This window comes from Molothrus ater, chromosome 29 (genome assembly GCF_012460135.2).
Source record: "Molothrus ater isolate BHLD 08-10-18 breed brown headed cowbird chromosome 29, BPBGC_Mater_1.1, whole genome shotgun sequence".
NCBI classification, from domain to species: domain Eukaryota; kingdom Metazoa; phylum Chordata; class Aves; order Passeriformes; family Icteridae; genus Molothrus; species Molothrus ater.
The window spans coordinates 1,258,589-1,283,739 of NC_050506.2; the positions used below are offsets into that span (position 1 = coordinate 1,258,589).

General features: G+C 52.0%; 1 protein-coding gene across 1 annotated transcript; it reads left to right on the forward strand.

The window, feature by feature from the left end:
- Positions 1-279: 279 nt before the first annotated feature.
- Positions 280-24,348, forward strand: OTUD7B (OTU deubiquitinase 7B). The gene is made up of 12 exons (XM_036397792.2): positions 280-389; positions 7,071-7,193; positions 7,761-7,931; positions 8,991-9,209; positions 14,405-14,506; positions 14,891-15,018; positions 15,834-15,946; positions 17,334-17,461; positions 18,077-18,226; positions 18,649-18,763; positions 19,894-19,978; positions 20,536-24,348. Exons 2-12 carry the CDS (start codon positions 7,121-7,123, stop codon positions 21,826-21,828), a joined length of 2,577 nt encoding a protein of 858 aa, XP_036253685.1. The 5' UTR covers positions 280-389; positions 7,071-7,120; the 3' UTR covers positions 21,829-24,348.
- Positions 24,349-25,151: the final 803 nt, after the last annotated feature.

Sequence of the window (25,151 nt, forward strand, 5' to 3'; positions counted from 1 at the left end):
GCCCCTCCCGGTGGTCCCGGTGCCGCCCCGGTGTCCCGCGCCCTCTCGGTGGTCCCGGGGGGATCTCGGTGCCGCTCCCCCCCCGTCCCGCCGCCAGGGGGCGCTCTGCTCCCCGCAGCTCCCGAGGTGGGCGTGGCCTGGCCCGGCCCTGCGCCGCCATTGGCCCCTGCCGGCACGGCCGCGTGCGCCCGCCAAAGCGTTCCGGGCGGGAACGGGGGTGGCGGCGCGTTCCGGGTGGCGCGTTCCGTTCCGCCTTCCCCCCCCCCGCTCTGTCCCCCCCCCCGCCCCGGGAGCGGCCTCAGCGGCGGCGGCGGCGGCGACGACGGCGGGAGGGCCCGGGGGCCGCTCCGGGCCGGGCCGCTCCGGGCCACCCATGGAACCTCTCGGAGGTAACGGCGGGGCCCCCGCTCGGCCTCGGGAAAGTTTTGGCGGGGCCGGGCCTCGGGGCGGCGTCGGCGGCGCCCGCGGGGTCACGGCGCGGCCTGAGGGGGCGGCGGGGGCGGCTCCCGGGGTCGCTCCCGGGGTGCGGCTCCCGGGGCCGGTCCCGGAGGTTGTCCCGGGGTACCGGGGTGGGTAGCGGGGTGCGGGTGCCGGCTGCGGGTCCCTGCTCAGCCCGGGGGCCTGCGGGGCTGCTCCGGGGCCGCCCCCCGGCCGCTCCCAGTGCGGAGCCCCCCGGGCTTCACCCCCGCGGCTCGGGGCTCCTCGGGGAGGGGACATTTTCCTCCTCCTGTCCCGAATAATTTTCCTTTTGGTGGTTGTTTTCTCCCGGGAGCACCGGGATTTCCGCGCGGCTGCCCGGTCCAGGCTGGGGTCTCTCCGTTTGGAGCGAAACACGAGCTCAGAAAGAAACCTGGAGCGAGGAGAGGGAGTTCGGGAGTTTCTTTCTCGTCTGGCTGATTCCCGGCCACAGCCCCGGCCCATCCCCAGCTCCAGGGAACCTCACTCCCGGTAGGGGGACGGAGCCTCCCGGGAGTTGTGTTGGATCCCGGTGCACCGGGAATGCTGCGGGGCTTTCCTGCCTGTGAAATGGGTCCTCGGGACCAGGGATCTCCCGGTTCCTAAAAGTCACAGAGCTGGGAAGTCCAAACTTCCAGCCAGGATTCTTCACTCTGAATCATTGACGCTGCTGGGTTTTATCTTCCTGACCTAGCACAGGTCCGTGCTGAGTAGTTTGGTTGTTTTTTGGTTTGTTTTTTTTTTTTTTTGAAAAATGGGATTTTTAAGCTACTTAAAGATGGTTTTGTGCTAAAGGAGCTTCTGGAGGGGCCACCTGTGGATGCAGTGTTGGATGTGGCTGGATCCAGGCATCTCCTGTGCCTGCTTCAGCTGGGAGAGCCTTGGCAGCCCCTGGTGTGGGCAGGAGCATCCAAATCCCACTGGGATGGAGCCCAGCTGGGGATGGGAAAAGGAGCCGTGTGCCCAAACTGCTTCAAAATTCAGGATTCTGCTCTTCAGTAATGACTGGTTCGGTTTTTTGTTGGAATATGTTTAATTTTCTGCTGGTGTTGGTGGTGAGTCTGTGCCACTCCGTGCCAGGATGTGGCTCCGCTCTCTCTGGGAAATGCTCTGGCCCTCAATTGGCACTTCAGCTCTCCCAGTCCTGAGTTCCACCCTAAACTCATCTCTGCAAAGGGCTGAAAATTGATTTTCCTTCAGGAGCAGCATTGAGTTGAAACATTCTGGGGATAAAATGAGCAGAATTGGTGATGGAGCTGCCGTGGCCTCAATTGCAGAGGGGACACTGGAGCATCCCCTGGGATCCAGGCAAGGACAGCGTGTGCCAGGCCCAGCTCAGGCTGGAAATAATCATGGCCTGGTTTAGGGAGAACTTGGCTCAAAGGGAATTTCTTTGGTGCAGACACTGAGGGAGCTGAGTTTGTTGTCAGTGAGAAGAGAACCCTGTCATTGGAGATTAGAGAATCCTGTAATTCTGGGAGCAACTGATAACTAGGAGGGTGATGATGGTGGGACAGGATTTGATGGAGCTGCTGCTGGAGATTTATTGGGCTTTTATCTTGGAGATAAAAAGTGGAAGGTTCTGGTGACTTCATCAGCCCAAGGTTCAGGATGAGCTGGGTGTTGGGAGGAGCCCAGCTGTGTCTGGAGCACTGGGAAACAGCTGGAACTCTGGGAAAAAAAAAAAACCAAAAAAACCAAGATAAAACTGTTCATTGAAGCACATTTATAAAAATGGGATGATTTCCAGAACTTTCACTCCTGCTCCAGCTCCTGAGCACCAGGGTGGTTTTAGGAGCCCCTTTAGGAGCCCTTTTTCCCTGCTGGAGCAGCTCATTTATGAGGATTGTTGTGCTGTCCTTTTGGACTGAGCTAAAACTTCCTCAGAAGTCCCCAGAATGGGAAATCTTGGTGAGCTGTTCCTACCAAGCATGAGGTGCAGCCACAGAGTCACATCCAGCACCTGGAATGGGGAAAATGGGAATAATTCCAGGGAAAATGGGGAAAAATCCTCAGTCACTGCCACAGCTGCCTGTGCTGTGTGTTCCCCAAAATCCCTGCTCTTCCCTGTCAGACTGGCCTCATTCTGCACTCCCAGCTCCCCTCCTGGGGGCTGGGGGGCTCCAAGGGTCTCCTGCACCATCAGTTTTATCAGAAATGACGGGTTTTTTTGTTGATAATGATGATGATCTGGGTTGATTCCCATCCTGCAAGAGGCAGGCACGGTGTGTGTCCCACCCAGCATTCCAAAGGTGTCCTGCACCATCAGTTTCATCAGGAATAACTGGATTTTTTTGGTGATGATGATGATGATGATGAGCTGGGCCAATTCCCATCCTGGAAGAGGCTGCAGGGTTGTGTCCCACCCAGCACTTGCAGCTGGAGCTTAGTGACACAGCACAGGTGTCAGGTCAGGACGGGTGCTGCTAATCCTGGTGCTGTTAGATAACCTGCAGGGCCAGGACAGGGATGTGGGGTGGGATGGGGGCAGCCCTCACTGTTCTGGGGAGCAGGAGGAGGCCAGAAACCTCCTTGGGGAGCATCAGGAACCTCCTTGGGGAGCATCAGGAACCTCCTTGAGGATCATCAGGAACCTCCTTGAGGATCAGCAGGAACATCCTTGAGGAGCATCAGGGAACCTCCATGAGGATCATCAGGAAACTTCCTTGAGGATCATCAGGGAACCTCCTTGGGGAGCATCAGGGAACCTCCTTGAGGAGCATCAGGAACCTCCTTGAGGAGCATCAGGGAACCTCCATGAGGATCATCACGAAACCTTGAGGAGCATCAGGAACCTCCTTGAGGAGCATCAGGGAACCTCCTTGAGGAGCATCAGGGAACCTCCTTGAGGAACATCAGGAAACCTCCTTGAGGAGCATCAGGAAACATCCTTGGGGAGCATCAGGAACCTTGAGGATCATCAGGAACCTCCTTGGGGAGCATCAGGAAACCTTGAGGAGCATCAGGAACCTCCTTGGGGAGCATCAGGAACCTCCTTGAGAAGCATCAGGAACCTCCTTGAGAAGCATCAGGCCGTGCTCACTCAAAGCTCATTTTTCTCATAGTCTCTGATTGGAGCTGCTCCCATGTCCCACCTGCAGGTCCCCTCAGGCCCCCCCTGCTTAGCCCTGAGCGCTTCCAAATTTCAGGATTTTGGAGGATTTGGGGTTTAGGAGTTGGATATGTGCTGGTTTTCCACCGTTCTGCAGCTCCCTGCTGCTGGTGCGAGTGAAAACATCCGCGTGGGTCTGGCAGGATTAAATTTCCCATGGATTTGGGCACCTCCTGCAGCTCCCTGAGGGTCTGGTTTGGTGTTCCTCATGTCCCTGTGGGGAAGGGATGAGGAGCAGAGCCCTGGGAGTGGAGTTCTGGCTCCCAGCTCGGTTCCTGCCCTCAGCAAAACATCACGTGGCAGATCCGGGGGAGAGACGTCAGAGTTTGCTGCTCCTCAAATATTTCTGGAAGTATTTTATAAACACAGTGGAGCCACAGGTCGTGGCTGACCTTGGGTCAGGATTTGGCCCTAACAAAGAGAATTATTTCCTCTTTCTGCAGCATGTTCAGCTTCAGGATTGAAATCTAACAAAAAAAAAAAAAAGGCAATTAAAGCCCCATAAATTCTAGTCTGGAAGTTTCAATGGATCCAGTTTTGCTGCTCCACAGCTGGTTGTGATGAGCTGTTTCAATTCAGTGTTCCCAGTGGTTGATTTCCCACCAGGATGGAGCTCAGAGACATTGAGATCTTGGACCTTTAGTCTTGAATTCCTCCCTCAGTTTGCTGATTTTCCTGATGGCGTTGGGGCAGGGGTGCAGCCCTGCCTGAGGAGGGCCAGGATGCTCCACCTGCTCCTGGTGAGTTGGTGGAGTTGGAGCTGCCCTGGGAGAGGCTGTAGGCAGCGAGACAGAGGAGGCTCCAAGGGGTTTCCCCCCTTATTTTGGATGGAAATTTGGTGTGAAAGGCCTGAATTCCCTTTAGGAAGGATTCGCAGCCTGCCAGCAAGGACCAAACCCAGCTTTGCCCCATTCCCAGGGGTGGAACTGGGCACATTCCCCTGCCTGCAAGGCTGCAGGTTGGTCTCAGTGTTGGGTGGATGCCCTGGCACTTTGAGATGAGGTTTTCACTGGGTTCCCATGGCTGTGTGACCGTGGAATTCCGTTTGCATGAAGCTCCAGCTCCTCCTGGCCCGCTGAGGTGTGGCTGCAGCGCCGCCATCGCTCCTCACCCCCATCAGGAGCATTGCTGTGCTCAGGCCCTGTGCAGCAAGGGGGGGATATTTGTTCAACATTTGTTGAAAAGCCTGCAAGGAGCTGTTTGGGATCACTGAGTTTAGTCCTAAATACAGGTTTTCCATGCCTTTCTGGTTGGAATGTGCCAGGAACACTCACTTTGGATCACCCCTGGGGGGCTTTGGGGTGTGCTCAGTGCCTGCTCCATTGCTGGGGGATGGATTTGTGGATCTCCTGGGGCTTGGGTTTCCTCCCTGGGCTCACATTTCCCACCTGTTCTGGAAGGAGGGAAGAGCAGAGAGCATTTCCCTTCCAACAATCAATAGCTCTGGGGTGGGGACATCTCTGTCCAATCCCTCAATAAATCCCCAACAATCCTTCACCACCTCATTGGACCCAGAGTTTTCCATCTGTGTTTTCCCTGGCGTTTTTGTGCACGAGGGAGTTTGGAATGCAGTGGAAGAGGGGGTGGGATGTGCTGCTTGCTCCCTCCCCAAAGCTCTGCTGAGTTTTCATTTGCATTGGAATTCCACACCCACCTGAAGGAAGCTTCACCCCTTATCTCATCCTGGAGCAGCTCCTGCAGCTCCTGCCAGGGATTAGAGGATCCAAAAGTGCAGCTCCTAATTAGGGATGTTCCCTAAATTGGTGGAGTAAGAGCAGGAATTGCTGCCAAATCCTGCTCCAGGAATGTGCTGGGCTTTGGCATCACTTCTGGCAGCTTTTCTGGGAGGAGGAATTTAACAACTCCATTGTGGGAAAGGTGTTTCTCCAGCAAAGCCAAGAAATTCACTTTAAAGTCTGGATGCTTGTGGGGAGTTGTGCTGTTAGGGAATTTCACCCACCTTTAAGGATAATCTTGGGAAAAAAAATATTTTAAGGTACCAGGTGGGTTTTGCCTGTCTGGAGGGATAATCCTGAAAAAGAGACTTTATTTTTCAAGCACCAAGAAAACAACCAGGTTTGTTCATATTCCACACAATCCTGAAATTTGCTCTTACACCTCATACACCAGCACCTCCCTCTCCCAGCCTTCCCAGATTTTTCCCCTTCCAGATTTTCAGCTCAGCATAAATTCTCTTCCCATTCTTTACTGTTCCTTGATGGCAGAATTTTAATCCCAGCCTTTAACAACTGCAAACTCCGTGGAGCGCTTTGCCCATCTGGACTCCCACGGATGAGGCTGCTCTTCCTTTCCCTCTCTGCCCCAGGAATGCAGAAAATCAGGATTTGAAGGCATGGCAGCAGCACACGCCTTCAGAACCCAACAAAATCCGGATTTACAGAAGAAATCCGTGGTTTTGGGCCCCTCTGGGAAGGGCTCAGGAGTCAGAGGAGCTCTGGAGTGGAAAGGAGCTCTGTCTGGACATTGATTTTGTCTGCCAGAGCAATTGGGATTATTTAGTTGGGATTTTTGTCTGAAAGGGGCTTTTTAAAGTATATTTTCCTTAGAACACATCTCCTAATTCTAGCATTTTATCCTTCCCTTTCCCTGCCTCACAGCTGGGCTGCTTGGAGTGGGATGGGACAGGGATTTACTCCCTGTAAATGCACAAGAGAAACTTTCTGCTTTCTCATTGCTCCCAAAAATTCATTTATTAGATGAATAGATAATAAATGATAATTATATGTATAATATTATATAATAAATGATATATTATACAATAACGATATATTATATTATATTATATTATATTATATTATATTATATTATATTATATTATATTATATTATATTATATTAATTATATTAATTATATTGTATTAATTATATTATATTACATTATATTACATTACATTACATTATATTACATTATATTATATTATATTACATTATATTACATTACATTATATTACATATTATATTATATTATATTACATTACATTATATTACATTACATTATATTACATTATATTACATTACATTATATTACATTATATTATATTATATTACATTACATTATATTACATATTATATTATATTATATTATATTACATATTATATTATATTACATGACATTATATTACATTACATTATATTACATTATATTATATTATATTATATATTACATTCATATTATATATTATACATTATATTATACATATATTATACTCATATTATATATGAATGTGTAATAAATTATATTTATTATATCATTTACTCCTAATTTGGAAAGAAAAGCTCCACCCCCTTTGACAGATGAAAACTGAGTTTAGCTCATGAATTTTCCAAGGCAATGCTCATTGCTGGATGCAGCAGAGTGTTGTGCTCCCAAGGAATGAACCTGGAGCACATTGAATTTGTGGGGGCAGGTTCATTCACCCCTCAGCTGCTTCCCAGCTGGGCATGTGCAGTCCAGGGGTGCTCTTGGTGCTCTCCATCCCCAGGTTGATGCCCAGGAGCCGATCGGGTGCCGCCGACTCCTCTGGCCTTGGCTATGGACATCGTCCTGTCCGACTTTGTTCGCTCAACGGGGGCAGAGCCAGGGCTGGCCAGGGACCTCCTTGAAGGTATGGAAAACTGGGAATCGTCCTGGAAATGCCCAGGCTGGGAGGGAAAAGGTGAGGGAGGTGGAGGCTGGAATAGTTTCCAGCGGAGGTGTTTAGGGAGTGCCTCTGTTTCTGTGGTGGGTGAGGTATAAGTGCTGTTGTTCCACCTGGAATGGGGGGAAATGGGAATAATTCTGGGAAAAATGGGGAAAATTCCTCAGCTTCCACCACCTGGAATGGGGGAAAATGGGGAAAAATAAGAAAAAACAGGAAAAATGGGGAAAATTCCTCAGCTTCCACCACCTGGAATGGGGGAAAATGGGAATAATTCCAGGAAAAATGGGGCAAATTCCTCAGCTTCCATGACCTGGAATGGGGGAAAATGGGAATAATTCTGGGGAAAATGGGAATAATTCCTGGTATGTGGGAACGCGGCATTCCCCTTGCACACCAGCTCCTCAGCTTCCACCACCTGGGGATTGACACCACCTGGATGGGGAAAAATGGGGAAAAATGGGGCAAATTCCTCAGCTTCCACACCTGTAACGTGGAAAACGGGCAAAACGGAGGCTCCACCTCCCCGTGCAGGCAAGAACTGGGACGTGAGCGCGGCGCTGAGCGACTTCGAGCAGCTGCGTCAGGTGCACGCCGGGAACCTCCCGCACTCCTTCAACGAGGGCCGGGGCTCCCGGGCCCCCGAGAGGGAGCTGGCCCGGCCAGGGAGGCCCCCCCTGCAGCGCCAGGATGACCTCGTGCAAGGTCAGTGTCCTGGAGGGGGCAGTGTCCTGTGAGAGCACGGAATGGAGAGGGTGGGAGGCACCTCTGAGGTCACTGAGTCCAACCCATGCCCTAAAACCTCGACCAGGCTGTAGCACCGTGTCCAGTGTTTGTTTAAACACACCCAGAGATGGTGATTCTGCACCTCCCCGGGAAGAGCATCCCAGTGCTTTGTTATTCTTTCAGTAGAAATTTTTTTCCCTAATATCCAGCCTATCCCTTCCCTGAGGTAGCTGGAGACTGTGTCCTCTGCTTCTGTCAGGGACTGACCCCACCTGTCTGCACCTCCCTTCAGGAAGGTGTAGAGGGCAATAAGGGCACCTCTAAACCCCTCCAGCCTAAGCAAGCCCAGCTCCTTCAAACGTTCCTCACAGGGTTTGTGTTCCAAGCATTCCACTTTTGCACAAACAGAGGCACAGCAAAGGATGAGAATTCTTTTTCCTTTCTCTGAGGTTCAGAATCACAGAATGATGAGGTTGGGAGAGACCTCTGAGATCACTGAGTCCAACCTATGCCCCAACACCTCAACTGTAGCACCCAGTGCCATGTCCAGTGTTTATTTAAACACATCCAGAGATGGTGATTCTGCACCTCCCTGGGAAGAGCATTCCAGTGCTTTATTATTCTTTCAGTAAAAAAAATTTCCTAATATCCAACTGGGAAGACAATTCCAGTACTTTATTATTCTTTGGGTGAATTTTTTTTTCCTAATATCCAACCTGTATTTTCCCTGATGTAGCTTGAGACTGTGTGCTTAGAGGTGACCTTATTGCTCTCTACAACCTCCCTGAGGTCACCTCAGAGCCTCCTCTTCTCCAGGCTCCTGGTAAAACACCTCCCAAAAGTGGCAATTTTCTAGAAAAAGAAGTGAACAAAGAAACGAATGGCTTTGAGGTGAAGTCCTCCAGGCCTATGAGATCCCTTTTCACCTAATCAAGGAGAGAAACTTGTGGGTTCCTTTCCTTCCGAAGGGGACAAAGGATGGTTTTGTCACACCGCTCCCGCCCCACTTTGCCGGTTGTTCCTGCTCCTTTCCCGCAGAGAAGCGCCTGTCCCGGGGCATCTCCCATGCCAGCTCCACCATCGTGTCCCTGGCGCGCTCGCACGTCTCCAGCAACGGCAGCAGCAGTGAGCACCTGCTGGAGATGCCCATCTGCACCTTCCAGCTGCCCGACCTCACCGTGTACTCCGAGGATTTCCGCAGCTTCATCGAGCGGGACCTCATCGAGCAGTCCATGCTGGTGGCCCTGGAGCAGGCGGGTGAGTGCTGGGGACGTGGGACATGGGACATGGGCAGTGGCACCCACAGGAGCACCCTGGGGTGCTGGCGTCTGCTGGGCACCACCCTGTGGTGTTCTCTGGGTCCCCCATGGCAGGAGGGAATGATGAATCTGACTCCGTGTTCTTAGAAGGGTAATTCATTATTATATTATATTGTATTATGTTATATTGTGTTATGTTATATTGTGTTATATATTATATTATATTATATTATATTATATTATATTATATTATATTATATTATATTATATTATATTATATTATATTATATTATATTATATTATATTATATTATATTATATTATATTATGTCATATTATGTCATATTATGTCATATTATGTCATATTATGTCATATTATGTCATATTATATTATGTCATATCTTATATCTTATTATATCTTATATCTTATTATATTTACATTACATTACAATATTTTACATTGTATTACATACATCATATCATATATCATACATAATATTATGTTATATCTTATTATATTATATTATGCAATATAATATAATATAATGCAATATAATATAGTGCGATATAATATAATGTGATATAATGTGATATAATGTGATATAATGTGATATAATATAATATAATATAATATAATATAATATAATATAATATAATATATATCATGTTACATTATGTTATGTTATATTATGCTACATTCCGTTACATTATATCATTATATTATGCTATATTAAAACTATCCTAAAGACTAGAGAAAGGATACTGACAGAAGGCTTAACAAGATAATGATGATGATGATGATGATGATGAAATAATAATGATGCTGAAAACTCCTGACTCTCTCCAGAGTCTGACACAGCTGGGCTGTGATTGGTCATTAAGTCAAAACAATTCACCTGCTGGATAAACAATCTCCAGCCACATCCCAAAGCAGCAAAACACAGGAGAGGCAAATGAGATAATGTTGTTTTCCTTTTGCTCTGAGGCTTCTCAGGAGGAGAAATCCTGGGCAAGGGGACTTTTCAGAAACTGTGACAGTGACACTGGGATATCCCATGGATGCACATCCAGCAGGGAATTATTCCATCATTTTTGTGACCTGGTGCAAGGGTTGAGTAGGAGCTGCTTCCCTTCACCCATGGGAACTGAGTGCAAACAAGCCAGGGCTGCTGTCCCTGTGCTGAGAGGGAGAACAGCCCAAAACTGGCGTTGTCTCACCCCGTGCTGCCTCCTGTCAGTCCTGAGGGGACACAGGGAAAAGAGAATTCCTAATAAATTCTGGAGGTCAGTGCTGCTGCTCCAGTGCCTGCTGGGGAGGAACCCCCTGGGTTGGTTCCAGGTTCCTGGAGAGCTGCCAGGGGTCTGGGAATGAGGGGACATCCAGGGATTTGGGAATGAGGGAATGAGGGGACATCCAGGGATTTGTAAATGGGGGAATGAGGGGACATCCAGGGATTTGGGAATGAGGGAATGAGGGGACATCCAGGAATTTGGGAATGAGGGACTGAGGGGACATCCAGGGATTTGGGAATGAGGGAATGTGGGGACATCCAGGGGTCTGTAAATGAGGGAATGAGGGGACAATCAGGAATTTGGGAATGAGGGAATGAGGGGGACATCCAGGGATTTGTAAATGAGGGAATGAGGGGACATTCAGGAATTTGGGAATGAGGGGACATCCAGGGATTTGGGAATGAGGGGACATTTGTGCTGACAGGGAAAATCCTCATCCCTGGCACCGGGCAGGTTCCCGTGAGGGATATCAGGGGGGTTTACATTTACACTCCTGCTGTCTCTGTGCTGCTGCACACACCAGAGAACACATCATCCTTCGGGAAAACAGACACTCTGAGGGCCCAGCTTCCCCCTCTCCTGCTCAGGAGCTGCTGTAAGAAATATTCTCATGTTTTGGGAATGAGCACTCGATCCCAGCGATCCCGTTACGCGGCGATGCCGGGAGCTGCTGCTGCCTCTGGTGCAGATCAGCCCCAGATCTTATCCCAGCAGAGCAGGGCTTGGCTCCCTCTGTCCCAGCACAAATCAAATCTGGGGCTGGGGGTTGCTGGGTGCCTCATCTGTGGGCTGGAGGCACTTCCAGGTGTGTTGAGATGCTGTTAATGGGAAGGAGTTTAGAAATTCAGAGTTTTAGAAAATGTCTTTGGAGGTTTGAGTGTCTGTGAGCTGTTATAAGTGAATGTTTTGTCTGTAACAAAGGGCTGTGGTGCAGCTGTGAAATATTCCAAGCAGGGTTTTGAGCGTGGTGCTGTGATCTACAGGGACTCCCATTATTAATTTAGCACACACCATCCTTAGGGGATTAAGGAAACACATTTTACAGCTCAATAAATGTTCAGAGCCTCTTCCCCACGTCTTCAGAGCTCCTGTTACACCATTGGGGCAGGGTGAGCACTTTCAAAGTGGCTGAAAACTCCAATGAGATCCTCTGGGAATGCTTTGAATGGGCTTGGAGTGGCATGGAAAGGTCTCTGCCCTCAGTGGAGCCTTGGTTTGACACAAGCCCTGGCGGATCAGCACTCAGGCTTTGCTCGGAGCTGGGAATTTGCACACTGGGTTTGTTTGAGTCACACGGGGAGGAGCAGTCCATGGAGCCTCACCTGAGGATACTGGGGCATAAAAATCATCAAGAACTGAAAGATCCTGATCCCTTGGAGCCATCCCTGGGCCACTCCCCGTGCCTGGAAGCCAGAGTGGATTCCTGGTAGCCTTGGGGAAGCCATTTATGGTTTGGATGAGGCAAATCCTCATTTATGGTTTGGATGAGGCAAATCCTCATTTATGGCCTGGATGAGGCAAATCCTCCCTTCAGGCTGGGTGGAGCCATCAGCTCCTCCCCATTGCTGTGACCTGTTCAGGTGGCTCCTGCTGGGAAATCCAATGGGATTTATCATCCCCCGTGGGGTAGAACAGGCTCATGGTGCAAAGGGAGCCTCTGGATGCCAATGGACTTTTCCTCTGTGCAGAAGATCTAGAAAGATCCCTCAGGCTCCTAAATCCAGTTGATTTCCCTGCAGAGCTCCCAGGGCTGGCTCTTGAGAGCCACACACACAGAGTGAAATGTGTTGTTTTCAACACTTCTGGGCAGCTCTTGGAGTCTCTGTGGTGGAGATGACTCCAAGGTGTTGAAAAATCTCTTTTTCCCAGCCCCACAATCAAAGAAGGAGTCAGGATCTCTCAGCTGTGGTTCTCAAGGTTGTTTATTTTTATTTTATTTCATTCTTTTTCTGACCTGCTGAGATCTGCCCAGCACACTGAACTGCCTTGGGGTGGGGTTATCTTTTTATACTAAAAACTGCCTGTATTTTATTTACAATAATTTTCCAATCCCTGTCACCTGTGTTAGACAGTCTGTCTCTATCCTAAACCAGTCCAAAAGTGCCACCATCACCCAGAAGATGGAGGACAAGGAGAAGAAAGAGGAAGGACAAGGCACACCCAAATCCCTCCGTGCTGCCTCCTGAGCCCCCATTCTAAAAACCCCAAAATTCTACTTTTTCACCTTGTGACAATCTGACTGTCATTCTACTCAAACCCTTGTGGCTTGTAAATCTTCACATGAAGTTGGTAATTTTCTTCATGGGTTAAAATCCAAGGCAAAGGTGTTTGTGACTCTGTGCCAAGGTCTCTGAGCCCCTGCCAGGGGCTCAAATCATCCAGGGCAGTCAGAGGAATTTCCACCCAAATCCCTCCATGCTGCCTCCTGAACCCCCATTCTAAACACCCCAAAATTCTACATTTTCACCCTGTGATAAATTCACCATCACTCTACTCAAACCCTTGTGGTTTGTAACTCCTCACACACAGTTGGGAATTGTTGTTTCCATGGGTTAAAATCCAAGGCAAAGGTGCCAAGGTCTCTGAGCCCCCTGCCAGGCTCTGGAGCCCTCCAGGGCACTCAGAGGAATCTCCTGGGTTCTGAAATTGTTTTCAACACTTCTGGGCACCCTCTTGGCCTTTCCAGCAGGAGCCAAACCCTGCCAGGAGGGTTGGGCTGGGCTGGGCTGGGCGTGGGGTTCCTTTGGAGCCGATTTCTCTTGCGTAACCAGAGTCAGTGCAAACACTTGGGCACAGAAATACCTGTGCAAGGTGTGTCCCCTGAGCCCTGGCTGGGACAGGGCTTGCACAACCTCCCAGGCACCAGCCAGACATGCCAAGAGCATTTCTGCTCTTTGGGGATGCTTTAAGCTCTGTTTTCTGCCTTTAGTTCCTCTCCAGCTGCTCTCCCTGAGGTTGCACAAAGCATTCCCAGCAATCCCGTGTCTCTGTACTGGGATCGTGCTCCAGAAGAAGGAGAGGCTCTGAAAATGAAAGGAAAAGGGCTGGTTTCCTGCAGGAGCAATTTCAATACAACTTGGAAACCTAAACAGCCTCATCCAGCCAAAAACCTGCACAGGATGCAAAAAAAGCCCTGGAACAAACGGCAGCCAAGGAGGGACGTGGAGGGCAGGGCAAGACACAGACGCAGACAGGGGTGCAAAGTCCTGATCCAGCCCAGCTTCCCTCCCTTGGGAAGGGCTGAATCTTCAGCCACACTGGGCATTTCTTCCAACCTTCTCTTTTTAGCTGCTTTTGACTTGAATCACCACAGTGACCCAAAACTCCCAGTCTGAAGCGCTGTCAGTTTGCATTTGCAGCAGGAAAGCTGCTGGGATCAGCAGAAATCCTGGAATATTCTGCCTAAAAAGCAGTGAGCAGGGAAATGTGGCCATGAGAGACTTGAAACTGGAGGGATTTGGTTCTAAAAAGCAAAACAAAGTTGATTTCCCCTGGAGAAATTGTTTGTGCTGGGTGCTCCTGGTGGCATTTCCAGCCTGATGGGCTGTGGGGAGGGAAATAAAAGATGTGGGGGAAAAGCAGATAGAGGAGAGCTGCTGTGGGTGGAATTCCTGGCTCCTGTTTGTGTGGAATTCTGCCCCAAATCCAGCCCAGTCCTTTCCTGGCATCCTCAGGGAGTTTTGCAGCTCCAAGCTCTTTTTGTTGCTTTGTCCTGACTCTTCCTCACCCAGTCCTGGGCTGGGTCTGTACCTTCCCACCTGCCCAGATGCTCCTTCCACCCTCTCTAAACTGCTTGTTCAGCTGGGTTTTTTTTTCCAGAAGGGCTGAAATCCCCTCCTGCAGTGCCCCCAGAGCCCCCCAGTCCCAGTCCATGGTTTCACACTGTCCCCAATCTCCCCAGGCCGTCTCAACTGGTGGGTGACGGTGGATCCGAGCTGCCAGCGCCTGCTGCCCCTGGCCACCACTGGGGATGGGAACTGCCTGCTCCACGCTGCCTCCCTGGGTAAGATTTGGGCTCAATCCGCAAGGAAACAGCCACCAAATCCCTGGGGGGATCCCACATCCTCCTTTGGGGGCAGGAGCCATCCTGGATGCTGCTGCTGTGCAAGGGCAGGGGCTTCAAGGGAAGGGGCTGCCAGCAGCTCCTCAAATCCTTCTCCCACTCTGATGGGCTGTGAGGAGGGAAATAAAGGATGTGGGGGGAAAGCAAAGAGAGGAGAAGTGCTCTGGGTGGAAATCCCGGCTGATATTTGTGCGTAATTCTGATTTGGGCGAGTTTCCCCTGGATGCCTGAAGGAAATGTGGGATAATGGAGCAGCCCCTTCCCTTCAGTGGCTCAGGGTGCCACACCAGCTCCTCCTGACCTTCCTGTTCCTTCTCCCTCCAGGAATGTGGGGCTTCCATGACAGGGATCTGATGCTCAGGAAGTCCCTGCACACCCTGATGGACAAGGGAGCGGAGCGGGAGGCGCTGAGGCGCCGATGGCGCTGGCAGCAGACCCAGCAGAACAAGGAGGTGGGAGCTGAGTGCTGGTCTGGGCCCTTTTTGCCATCCTGGGAAAACATCCTGTGCCTTTGGGAGGTGCCAGCCTGGAATTTTGGGCTGTGCTGTGGTGAGGGGTGTCCTGCAGTCAGAGCTGCAGCAGAAGAAAAGGGGCTTGGGATTGATGGGTTGATCTCCTTGAGCCAGGTCCTGTAAACTCCTGGAGATTTATAGCACACCAAGATAGCTCAGCTACCTTAGAAGGCATAAAATGAGCAGGACAGCTTCTGTGATAGTGTTGGAAACAGAAAAGTTTTATTAAAAGGCAAAATAACAAGTTTTAATAAAAGGCAAAATTCTCTTCTTTGCAGAGAAAAACCAAGCCAGGGGCAAGAGTTCCTTGCTCCTGGTAAAACACCTCCCAGAAGGATTCATTTCTTTGTTCTCTTCTTTTTCTAGTAAATTGCTTAGGTGAGACTTTCCTGTTTGTCCCATTAGCAATCCTCAAGCCCCCCAAGTTCCATGAGGTCTCTTTTTACCTAAATGAGGAGAGAAACCTCTGGACTCTTTTCCTTTGTAAAGAGACAAAAGATCATTTTGTCACTCCATCCCCAGAGAGCACATTCCTGCATGGGCCAAGTGACAGGCCAAGGGGAATGGATTGAAATGGAGAGGAGAAACCTGGGTGAATATTGGGAAGCACTTTGGAGGCCGTGGTGCAGAACGTGTTGGTTTCTTTTTTGCACAAACCCATAGAGAAAAGTTGTGCTGTGGGTACAAACCCACTCTGGAGCAACTGGGAGCGCTTGGCTTGGATGATTTTTGGATTCTTTTTGCCGTTTTTTCAGTCTGGCCTGGTTTACACGGAGGAGGAGTGGCAGAAGGAGTGGAATGAGCTGATCAAGCTGGCATCGAGCGAGCCCCGCGTGCACTACGGCACCAACGGCGGCGGCTGCGGCGGGTACGGGGCAGGGAGCGCAGCCAGGGCTGCTACAGGGAGTAAACCTGCACCCAGGAGTAAACCTGCACCCAGGGCTACTACAGGGACCAAATCTGCACCCAGGGCTGCTACAGGGAGCAAATCTGCACCCAGGAGTAAATCTGCACCCAGGGCTGCTACAGGGAGCAAATCTGCACCCAGGGCTGCTACAGGGAGTAAATCTGCACCCAGGAGTAAATCTGCACCCAGGGCTGCAACAGGGAGTAAATCTGCACCCAGGAGTAAATCTGCACCCAGGGCTGCAACAGGGAGTAAACCTGCACCCAGGGCTGCTACAGGGAGCAAATCTGCACCCAGGGCTACTACAGGGAGTAAATCTGCACCCAGGGCTGCTACAGGGAGTAAATCTGCACCCAGGGCTACTACAGGGAGTAAATCTGCACCCAGGGCTGCTACAGGGAGTAAATCTGCACCCAGGGCCACTACAGGGAGCAAATCTGCACCCAGGGCTACTACAGGGAGTAAATCTGCACCCAGGGCTGCAACAGGGAGTAAATCTGCACCCAGGAGTGAATCTGCACCCAGGGCTGCTACAGGGAGCAAACCTGCACCCAGGGCTGCTACAGGGAGTGAATTCCCTCAGGGCACAGCTCTCATGGTGCTCCAGGGCAGGGCAGAGGCTCTGGGTTGCTCTGGTTGGGGTTTCAGGGGAAGGACAAAGATCCTGAGGAAGCACAAGGCCCAGGGAGCGTCCCAGGAAAGGATTTTGGGTTTCTTCTGGTGGGTAGGACATGGATTGAGCAGGGAATAAATCTTTTCTTTGTGTTTTCCTTGTGGTTTCCTTGTGCTTCCTTTTGTTTCTTTCCTTGAGTTTTCCTTGTACTCCTTTGTGCTTCCTTGTGCTTCCTTTTGTTTGTTTCCTTGTGCTCCTTTGTGTTTTCCTTGTGGTTTCCTTGTGTTTTCCATGTGTTTCCTTGTGTTCCCTTGTGTTTCCTTGTGTTTCCTTGTGTTTCCTTGTGCTCCTTTGTGCTTCCTTCTGCTTCCTTGTGTTTGTTTTTCCTTGTGCTCCCTTTTGTTCCCTTTTGTTTCCTTGTGCTGCTCACTGTGAAATGAGAGAATAACCCAGAGCTGAGCCTTTTTGCCACCTCCCTTGTGTTCCAAGGACACTTCCCAGCCACGATAAGCTGTCCTTATCTTGAGCTGAGGGACTCCCAGCCATGCCAGGCAGCAGCTGGGCATTCCCTGGGCACAAACCCTTGCTTTGGAGCAGGACATTTTGGCAACCCACAGCTAAACCCTCAGATTAGCGCTGAGCTCGGCCTCTCCTGACTGTGGAACCTCCTGCTGGTGTTCCAAAGCCAATGTGTGAGCATCCAAGGGATGACATTCAGCTTCTCCTTTGCCCAAGGGTGGAGGGCTCAGAGGAGCCGGTCTATGAGAGCCTGGAGGAGTTCCACGTCTTCGTGCTGGCCCACGTGCTGAAGAGACCCATCGTGGTGGTGGCAGACACCATGCTCAGGGACTCGGGTGGTGAAGGTGAGACCTCCCTGTCCTCCCAAAGCCTCCCTGAGCTCCCCACCTTTCCTTTCCACCCTTTCTGGGGCCTCTTTGCTGTCAAAGCTGCTCCTGGAGTTGGGAGTGGTGCAGAGGGGAAAAGCCCATGGAGGGGCCAGGTCAGATTTGGATCCCAACCCAATTTCTGCTGCTTTAAGAGCATCCACATGAGGTTTTTTTTCTTTTTTTTTCTTTTTTTTTACCTCTACACACACATCTAGAGATGAGAAATTCCATTCCCTGAGTGGTGGATTTTCCTCCATTCCCTGGGTGTTGGATTTTCCACCATCACCTTCAGTTCCCTCTCATGGAAGGTTAATCCATTTCCATCCTTCTGTGGGCAAAGTTTGTCTTGTGGGGGAGCGAAGAGGAAGGCTTTTTATAGAAAATACCAGTTCATTCTACATTTGAAATCCTCCTGATGTAAAATAAACATCTATTTTGGGCTGTGGTTTTGTTTCATGTCCCCTGAGATGACAGATAATTGCAGGTGAGCCCTCAGTTGAGGCAAAGGGCTCGTTCTGGAGCAGCTGCAGCACAAACAGCTCTGAACTCTTGAACCTGTGATCAGAACTAACCACTCTCAATTGTTGCCAGCATTTGCCCCAATTCCCTTTGGAGGGATCTATCTGCCCCTGGAGGTCCCAGCCAACAAATGCCACCGCTCCCCTCTGGTTCTGGCTTATGACCAAGCTCATTTTTCTGCCCTGGTCTCCATGGAGCAGAAGGAAAACACAAAAGATCAAGGTGAGTGATGAGATTCAGGTGAACAAACTGAGGAGGAGGAAGGTTTGGGAGTGCTGGGGAGGAAGAGCTGGCCAGGACCCATCAATGTGCACTGTCAGCCCAAAAAACCAACAGTGTCCTGACCTTGGAGCTCTTCCAGTGCCCAGAGGAGCTCCAAGAGCTGGGGGGAGACTTGGGACAAGGGTGACAAGACAAGGGGGGTGGAGTCCCACTGCCACAGGGCAGAGTTGGGTGGGATATTGTGCAGAAACTCTTCCCTGGGAGGGTCACGGTGCCCTGACAATTCCACGGTCCCAGGCACGGGGATTTGCCATCACAGGTCCCAAAGCTCCTGGTGGGTGCTGTGCTCAGGCTTGGCTCCACGTGTGGAATATTTGTCCTCCTGGGCTGTAAAAGTGACATTTGTGTCCCATTTCTGGCAGCTGTGATCCCCCTGACAGACTCTGAGCACAAACTGCTCCCCGTGCACTTCGCCGTGGACCCGGGCAAGGAGTGGCAGTGGGGGAAGGATGACAGTGACAACGTCAGGCTGGCCAGGTTGGTGACCTGCAGGGCTCCACGAGGGCCTGGGTGACCTGCAGGGATCAATGAGGGTCTGGGTGACCTGCAGGGCTCCATGAGGGCCTGGGTGACCTGCAGGGCTCCACGAGGGCCTGGGTGACCTGCAGGGCTCCACGAGGGCCTGGGTGACCTGCAGGGCTCCATGAGGGTCTGGGTGACCTGCAGAGCTCCATGAGGGTCTGGGTGACCTGCAGGGCTCCACGAGGGCCTGGGTGACCTGCAGGGCTCCATGAGGGCCTGGGTGACCTGCAGGGCTCCACCAGGGTCTGGGTGACCTGCAGGGCTCCACCAGGGCCTGGGTGACCTGCAGGGCTCCACCAGGGTTTGGGTGATCTGCAGGGCTCCACCAGGGCCTGGGTGACCTGCAGGGCTCCACCAGGGTCTGGGTGACCTGCAGGGCTCCATGAGGGCCTGGGTGACCTGCAGGGCTCCACCAGGATCTGGGTGATCTGCAGGGCTCCACCAGGGTCTGGGTGATCTGCAGAGCAGAGAGCTCACAGGTGAAGCTCACAGTCCTGACCCCAGCTGGGTTTTCTTGTGCTGGATGAAAGCTGTGCCCAGGAAATGGCACTGTTCAGCTTTTCCTTCATTTTCCTTCATTTTGATGTCATTTGGGTGGGGCTGTGACATCTCATGAGCTTCATTCCCACATCTAAGTGATGATGCTCCAGACCCTGGAGCTCTGGGCTGGGTGTAGCTCAAGGCACCAGCAGCAGTGGAGGATCTCCTGTGATAGTAGCATAAAAAATGTGCAAAAATTTTTCCATTTGCCAGGAAATCCTTGTGTTGTGGGTCCCTGGAGCAGGGAGGGTGGTGGCCACCAGCCCATGCCTGGTCTGGGTGAGGCTTTGGGCAGATCTCACCATGGTTTGGTCCCAGCACTTCCTATGGCTGAGGCAGCAACATTTTGATTCCAACACTGAGGAATTTGATTTCTCCCTTTGGGGTTTTTTTTCATTGAAAGCAAAGCTGCATAATTTTCCCTTTTGTGCCCTTGGAAAACACCCATTTAAACACACAACACAGGGAATCATGTGAATATGGGGGGAGATATTTCCAGGTGGGAAATGGCTCTAACTTGTGGCTTTCCCCCCCTCCAATGGCAGCGTGACACTGTCACTGGAAGCCAAACTGCACCTGCTGCACAGCTACATGAATGTCAGATGGATCACGTTGCCTTGTGACATGCAGGTAAAGGGACCAGGGGGATCTTCTTTACCTATGAATTATTCAACCCCTCCTCTCTACAGCAAAGCTGTTGGAGGGCTTTACCTGGGGGGCTCTGTGCCCACAGGAATTGTGGCTGATTCTGCCAGAGAGCAGGGAAGTGACTCAGTTTTGCATGTGGGCCCCTTTTCCCCAGAGCTTTCCACGTCCATTTTCAGTCTTCACATGACCCAGAGGCCCCTCAGGGACGCCCCATGCTCCAAACAAATGGGAGACTGGGACAAGTCTCAACCTCCTCTTCCCTGGATTTGCACCTGAAATTCCCCTGGATTTGCACCTGAAATTCCCCTGGATTTGCAAGTGGAGGTGTCACAGAATCACAGAATAGAATCATAAGATCCTGGACTATCTCAGGTTGAAAAGGTGCCACGGGGGATATTTAGGGGTGTGCAGGATGCGCTGGGGACGCCTTTCTCAGTGCCCCCTCCGCGTTCCAAGCCACACCACCTCCTTTGCTTCACCTTCCACCTGGAAATCTTCACCTGAGGGGTTTCTAGACTCTGTCTTTTCTCCCTCCCCAGGCGCCCCTGGCTCAGCCAGAATCCCCCACGGCCTCGGCGGGCGACGACGCTCGCTCGGCGGCGGAGTCGGGCGAGTCGGACAAGGAGTCGGTGTGCAGCAGCTCTGCCAGCAACGGGGGCACCAGGGCAGCCAAGGACAGGGAGAAACCAAAGAAAGAGAGGGAAAAGGAGAAGGAAAAGGATAAAAAACGAGCAGACTCGGTAGCCAACAAGCTGGGAAGCTTCGGGAAGACTCTGGGCAGCAAACTAAAAAAGAACATGGGGGGCCTGATGCACAGCAAGGGCGTGAAGGGCGGCGTGAGCAACGGGCAGGGAGACACCCTGGAGAAGAAGAAGAAAGGATCCCTGAAGGCACGGAAGGACAGCAAAGAGGAATGTTCCCCTGGAGATTCGGCTCCTGCAGAGAAGCCTTGTGCAGGTAAAGCAGCCCTGGAGAAGCCCTCGGATCCCTCCAAGTACAGCAGCGACGTTCGGCTGAGCCTGAGCATCCTGCGCGCCGCCATGCAGGGCGAGCGCAAGTTCATCTTCGCCAGCCACCTCAAAACCAGCACCCGGCACCAGTTCCAGGAGGAGATGATCCAGAGGTACCTCCTGGACGCTGAGGAGCGGTTCCTGGCAGAGCAGAGGCAGAAGGAGGCAGAGAAGAAGGCGCTGGGCAGCGCTGCCCCGGCCAAGAGGCCGGAGGGGGAGGTGGGCGCCCAGCGGAGCGAGGAGGCGATGCCCAGCCCCGCGTTCTGCCAGCCGCCCCCCAGCTACGCCCCCCAGCCCCTGGAGCCGGCCGTGGCTGCTAAAATCGCTGCTTTTCCAGCTGGCTATTCCGGCGTTTTCACCTTCCCCAGGCCCTCTATGGGCAGCGCCGAGGGGCTGCACCCACCCGCGTGTCCCGAGGGCCGGCGGCAGCTGGCGGGGGGGCCCTGTGGGAGCCTCCCCCCCTATGCCACCCTGCCCCGGCACCACCAGGGCCGGCTCGGCCCCTGCCCGCCCGGCCCTGCCCACCTGGGCCGGTTCTCCCCCACGGACATGGAGATCCAGGCTCCCTTCCCCTCGGAGTGCGAGGGCTCCGGCTGCCTCCTGCCCCCGCACAGCAACGGCTGCCGGGAGCTCCAGGAGCAGGACAAGGGAGGAACAGTGGATAAAATGAGAAGCCAAGGCCTCTACAACATCCAGCAGACCAAGTGCAAACAGCCCAACTGCAGCTTTTACGGACACCCAGAGACTGGGAATTTCTGTTCCTGCTGTTACAAGGAGGAGCTGCGGCGCAGGGAGAGGGAGGCGCTGGTGCACAGGTTCTGAGGCTCCCCCTGTGCAGATCCGGACCCCGGGCACGTGGGGAATGCAATAACAGAGATCCATTTCGGTTTTCACACCCACCCACGCTCCTCTCCCACCCTGCAGGAGGTGGAGCAGGCGTTGGGCCTGCTGGGATGGGCTGGGAGCTGGGCTGGGGCTGGTGGGAGTGATGGGGTGCAGGAGGGAGAGAGGGGGGAAGCAGCCCCTGCCCTCCTGGAGCCCCTGCAGGGGAGGAGGAGGAGGAGGAGGAGGAGGAGGAAGATTCCCAGGGGGGCTGCTCGGGTCGGAGCACAGGGTGAGGGGGGAGAATTCCTCAAAAACTCAATAAACCAGACCAAAGCTTTGGGAGTGGGCAGGGGGGAGCAGCTCCCACCAGGTCCTTCCCACTTCCTGACCACCTGGGACGGAGCAAAAATGCCCCATTTTGAGAGTCACAAAACCTTTTAATGGAGTTTTTTAACACTGGTTTTATTCTGTATTTCTTCTTGCTGGTACTGAGCGACAGACACCGTGTTGGAGTTGGACTTTGATGAGGTGAGGGTGGGTTGGACGCCCCCCAGCCAGTCCTGGATGACTCCGAGCACCAGGACAGGCTCAGGGCTCTGTCCCCTCCTCTCCTCCCCGTGAGCTGAACTCTGGTTTTAAAATGTTGTTTTTAAACTCTTTCTGAGGCGGGGGGGACTCCCAGAGCTCAAGGGATTGGAGGTTTCTCTTCCCCAGCCCACAGGAGATCCTGGCTCAGCATCTCCTGCCAGGAATTCCCAGTGAGCCTGGGGCAAATCCCCCAGGAAAAGCCACTGGAAAGGGGTCCCAGAGCACCCCCAGCCCCATGTAACTCCTACTTGAGCACAGCTACTCTGTACTACCTCTGATCCTGATTAACTCGGCTCCGTTGTGCTGAGCCACCAACTGACCTTTAGGCTGCGGAATTAATCCATATTTTTTTGATAACAGGGCTAAAAAAGCAGAACAAGAAGGTGAAATCCTCCCGTGTTGTTCCTGACCCCATCCCGGCCCCCTGGCTCCCAGGGTGGGATTCACTTTAGCACTGCGATGTTTGCACAGAATTCCTTGGGGTTGTTTTTGGTAACTGCAGCTCCCAAACCGGGCCTGATCCTGCATGGAGTGAGGTGCAGCATTTCCTAGCACATGGAAATAAACCAGGAGTTGGATCCTTCAGCCAGAGCTTTACAACATTCCCTCCTTTCTATTTTTGGGTTGATTTTCCAGAAGGAATCAAACTATGCAACCCCTTCCTGCCCATGGCCATTGCCAGGAGAAGGGATGAGGCAGAGGAGCTGGAAGTGAGCTCGGGGGATCACCCCACGCCTTACACTTGGCCCTAAAAATGTTCATTTAGACCTAAAACCCCCTGAGTTAAGGCCTTTCCTACACCTAAATGCCCCCAAACAAGGCTTTTCCTGGTGGGATCCCAACACTTGGAGTCCAGCCAGCAATGCTCCTTTGTCTGCAGATCTTCAAATCCAAATTTCAGACACCCCAGGGATGGTTTGATTCCTGTGTTGTTTTCCCTGGTTTCATAAAATCCCCGAGTGTGGCTGAAGCTGTGGGAAGGGGAGGGTGTGACACCCACTCCAGCTGGCTCCTCTTACCTGGGAACAAATTCCACGTTTTTCCCTCAAACTGCAGGAATTCCAATGGACTTCAACCCCAGGCAGGGCCATGCAGCGCTGGTTAAACAGCACAAGCTCTGCCCCGTTTGGTTCACCCCAAATTTGAAGCTGTGATGGTTAAAACCCGACCCAAACCCTTCACTATTTACGGGCTCTTGGTTCAAATTCCACTTTCTGATGTTTATTTTTCCCCAAATCGGAGCAGCAGCTTTGTTTTGGTGTTGGGAATATCCCCTGGAGCGGGGATGCCCCAGGGCACGGGAGGGCAGGGGGAGGCGATGCTTCAGCACTCAGGTTTTGGGGGAATTTCTCTCCTTTTTGGGTAGCTCCATCCCAGTGCAGGCTGGATTTGGGTGGGGATGGGAAGCCCCCTGGGAGGGGAGAGGGAGAAGGCAAAAAATCTGTAGGAAAAGCAGCAGTGCTGGAGGGAAAACTCCAAAACTGGAGGAGAAGCACCAAACCTGCCCCCAGGAGGGATTTTTCCACAGGGAGGCTGTGGTGTGACCCCAAGGTCAAACTAAGTGCACTTACTGGTGTGGTTGGAATTCAAATTGATCCTGGTGGAGGAAAACTTTGTCTTTCAGCGTGTGTAAAACCCGTTAATGAGATTTGATTTGGTTTTATTAAATGAGATTCACCCTCGCCATCCCCGAGGAGGCCGGGGCAGCTTTGGGTCTCACTAACGCGACACCGAGTGACCTGAATTAATTCTGCAGTGGTTTATTCACAAAAAAAAAACTTCTTTTTTTTTTTTTTTTAATTAATTCCAGATTAATTGGTGATATTTGGCCTCCTGGTGAACAGGGCCAGAGCGTTGCACTTGGGCTGTACCTGTGGCCTCGTTGTGGCACCACAGACTCATTGACAATAAAAACCTTCAGCTGATGCACCTGAGGCTCCTTCATCCCCTCACCCCGAGGGCTCTGGGCATCCCCAATTCCCTCCTGCGGCTGCTCCTCATCCCCTTCTCCATCCAATTATTTGGGGATTTGGGGGTTATTATTTATATTATTTATTGTGTGATTCCATTTTGGCACTAATTCTTGGCTTTCATTTAAAAAAGAACACCCTCGAACACCCCTCCCTCCCTGTTTCTGTCTGTCCTTGCTGCTCTTTTCCCCAGCTGCATCCCAAGGCTCCCTTTGGTACCTGAGGCTCAGGACAAAATTAGGGATAAAACCCAGCATGAGCCATATGGATGCTGAAGCTTTAAATGAAAAAGAGGTTTGGGGGTGGTTGGGGATGGATGGTGGAAGGTGGGACCCCAGGAGCGTTTCCCATGGGATTTCTGGATTTTCTCTCCCAGCTCCCTGTTTTTCCTTCCTCCGGGCGTTGTGGGCGGACGCTCCGTGCCCAGCTCCACCTCTGATGATTTTCCTCCAGGATCTTCCCTCCTGCCATGGCCCCGACTGACCCCGTCCGGGCTCAAAGCCTCCAGGAAATTCCTCTCATCTGCCAGGTGCCAGAGCCAAAAGCTTTTCCCAGCCCCTGGGAACCTCTGCCAGGTGATCCTGCTGCAGGGGGAAACTGGGGCACACGAGCTGCAGCCTCCAAAGCCGGGACTGCCCCGAAAATCTGAGGGAAAATACACCAGGAATCAGAGCTGGAACTGCAGTTCCATGGAGCTTTCCTGGGTTGTGTCAGGATTTATTTGGCTGCCTCGGGCTTTGGGGTGCCCGGAGGTGTCGTGGC

Coding starts and splice junctions, on each gene's coding strand:
- OTUD7B (XM_036397792.2), top strand. CDS start 7,121: ATGGACATCGTCCTGTCCGACTTTGTTCGCTCAACGGGGGCAGAGCCA. Junction 7,932..8,990: donor CCAGGATGACCTCGTGCAAG/GTCAGTGTCCTG, acceptor CCTTTCCCGCAG/AGAAGCGCCTGTCCCGGGGC. Junction 18,764..19,893: donor GACAACGTCAGGCTGGCCAG/GTTGGTGACCTG, acceptor CTCCAATGGCAG/CGTGACACTGTCACTGGAAG.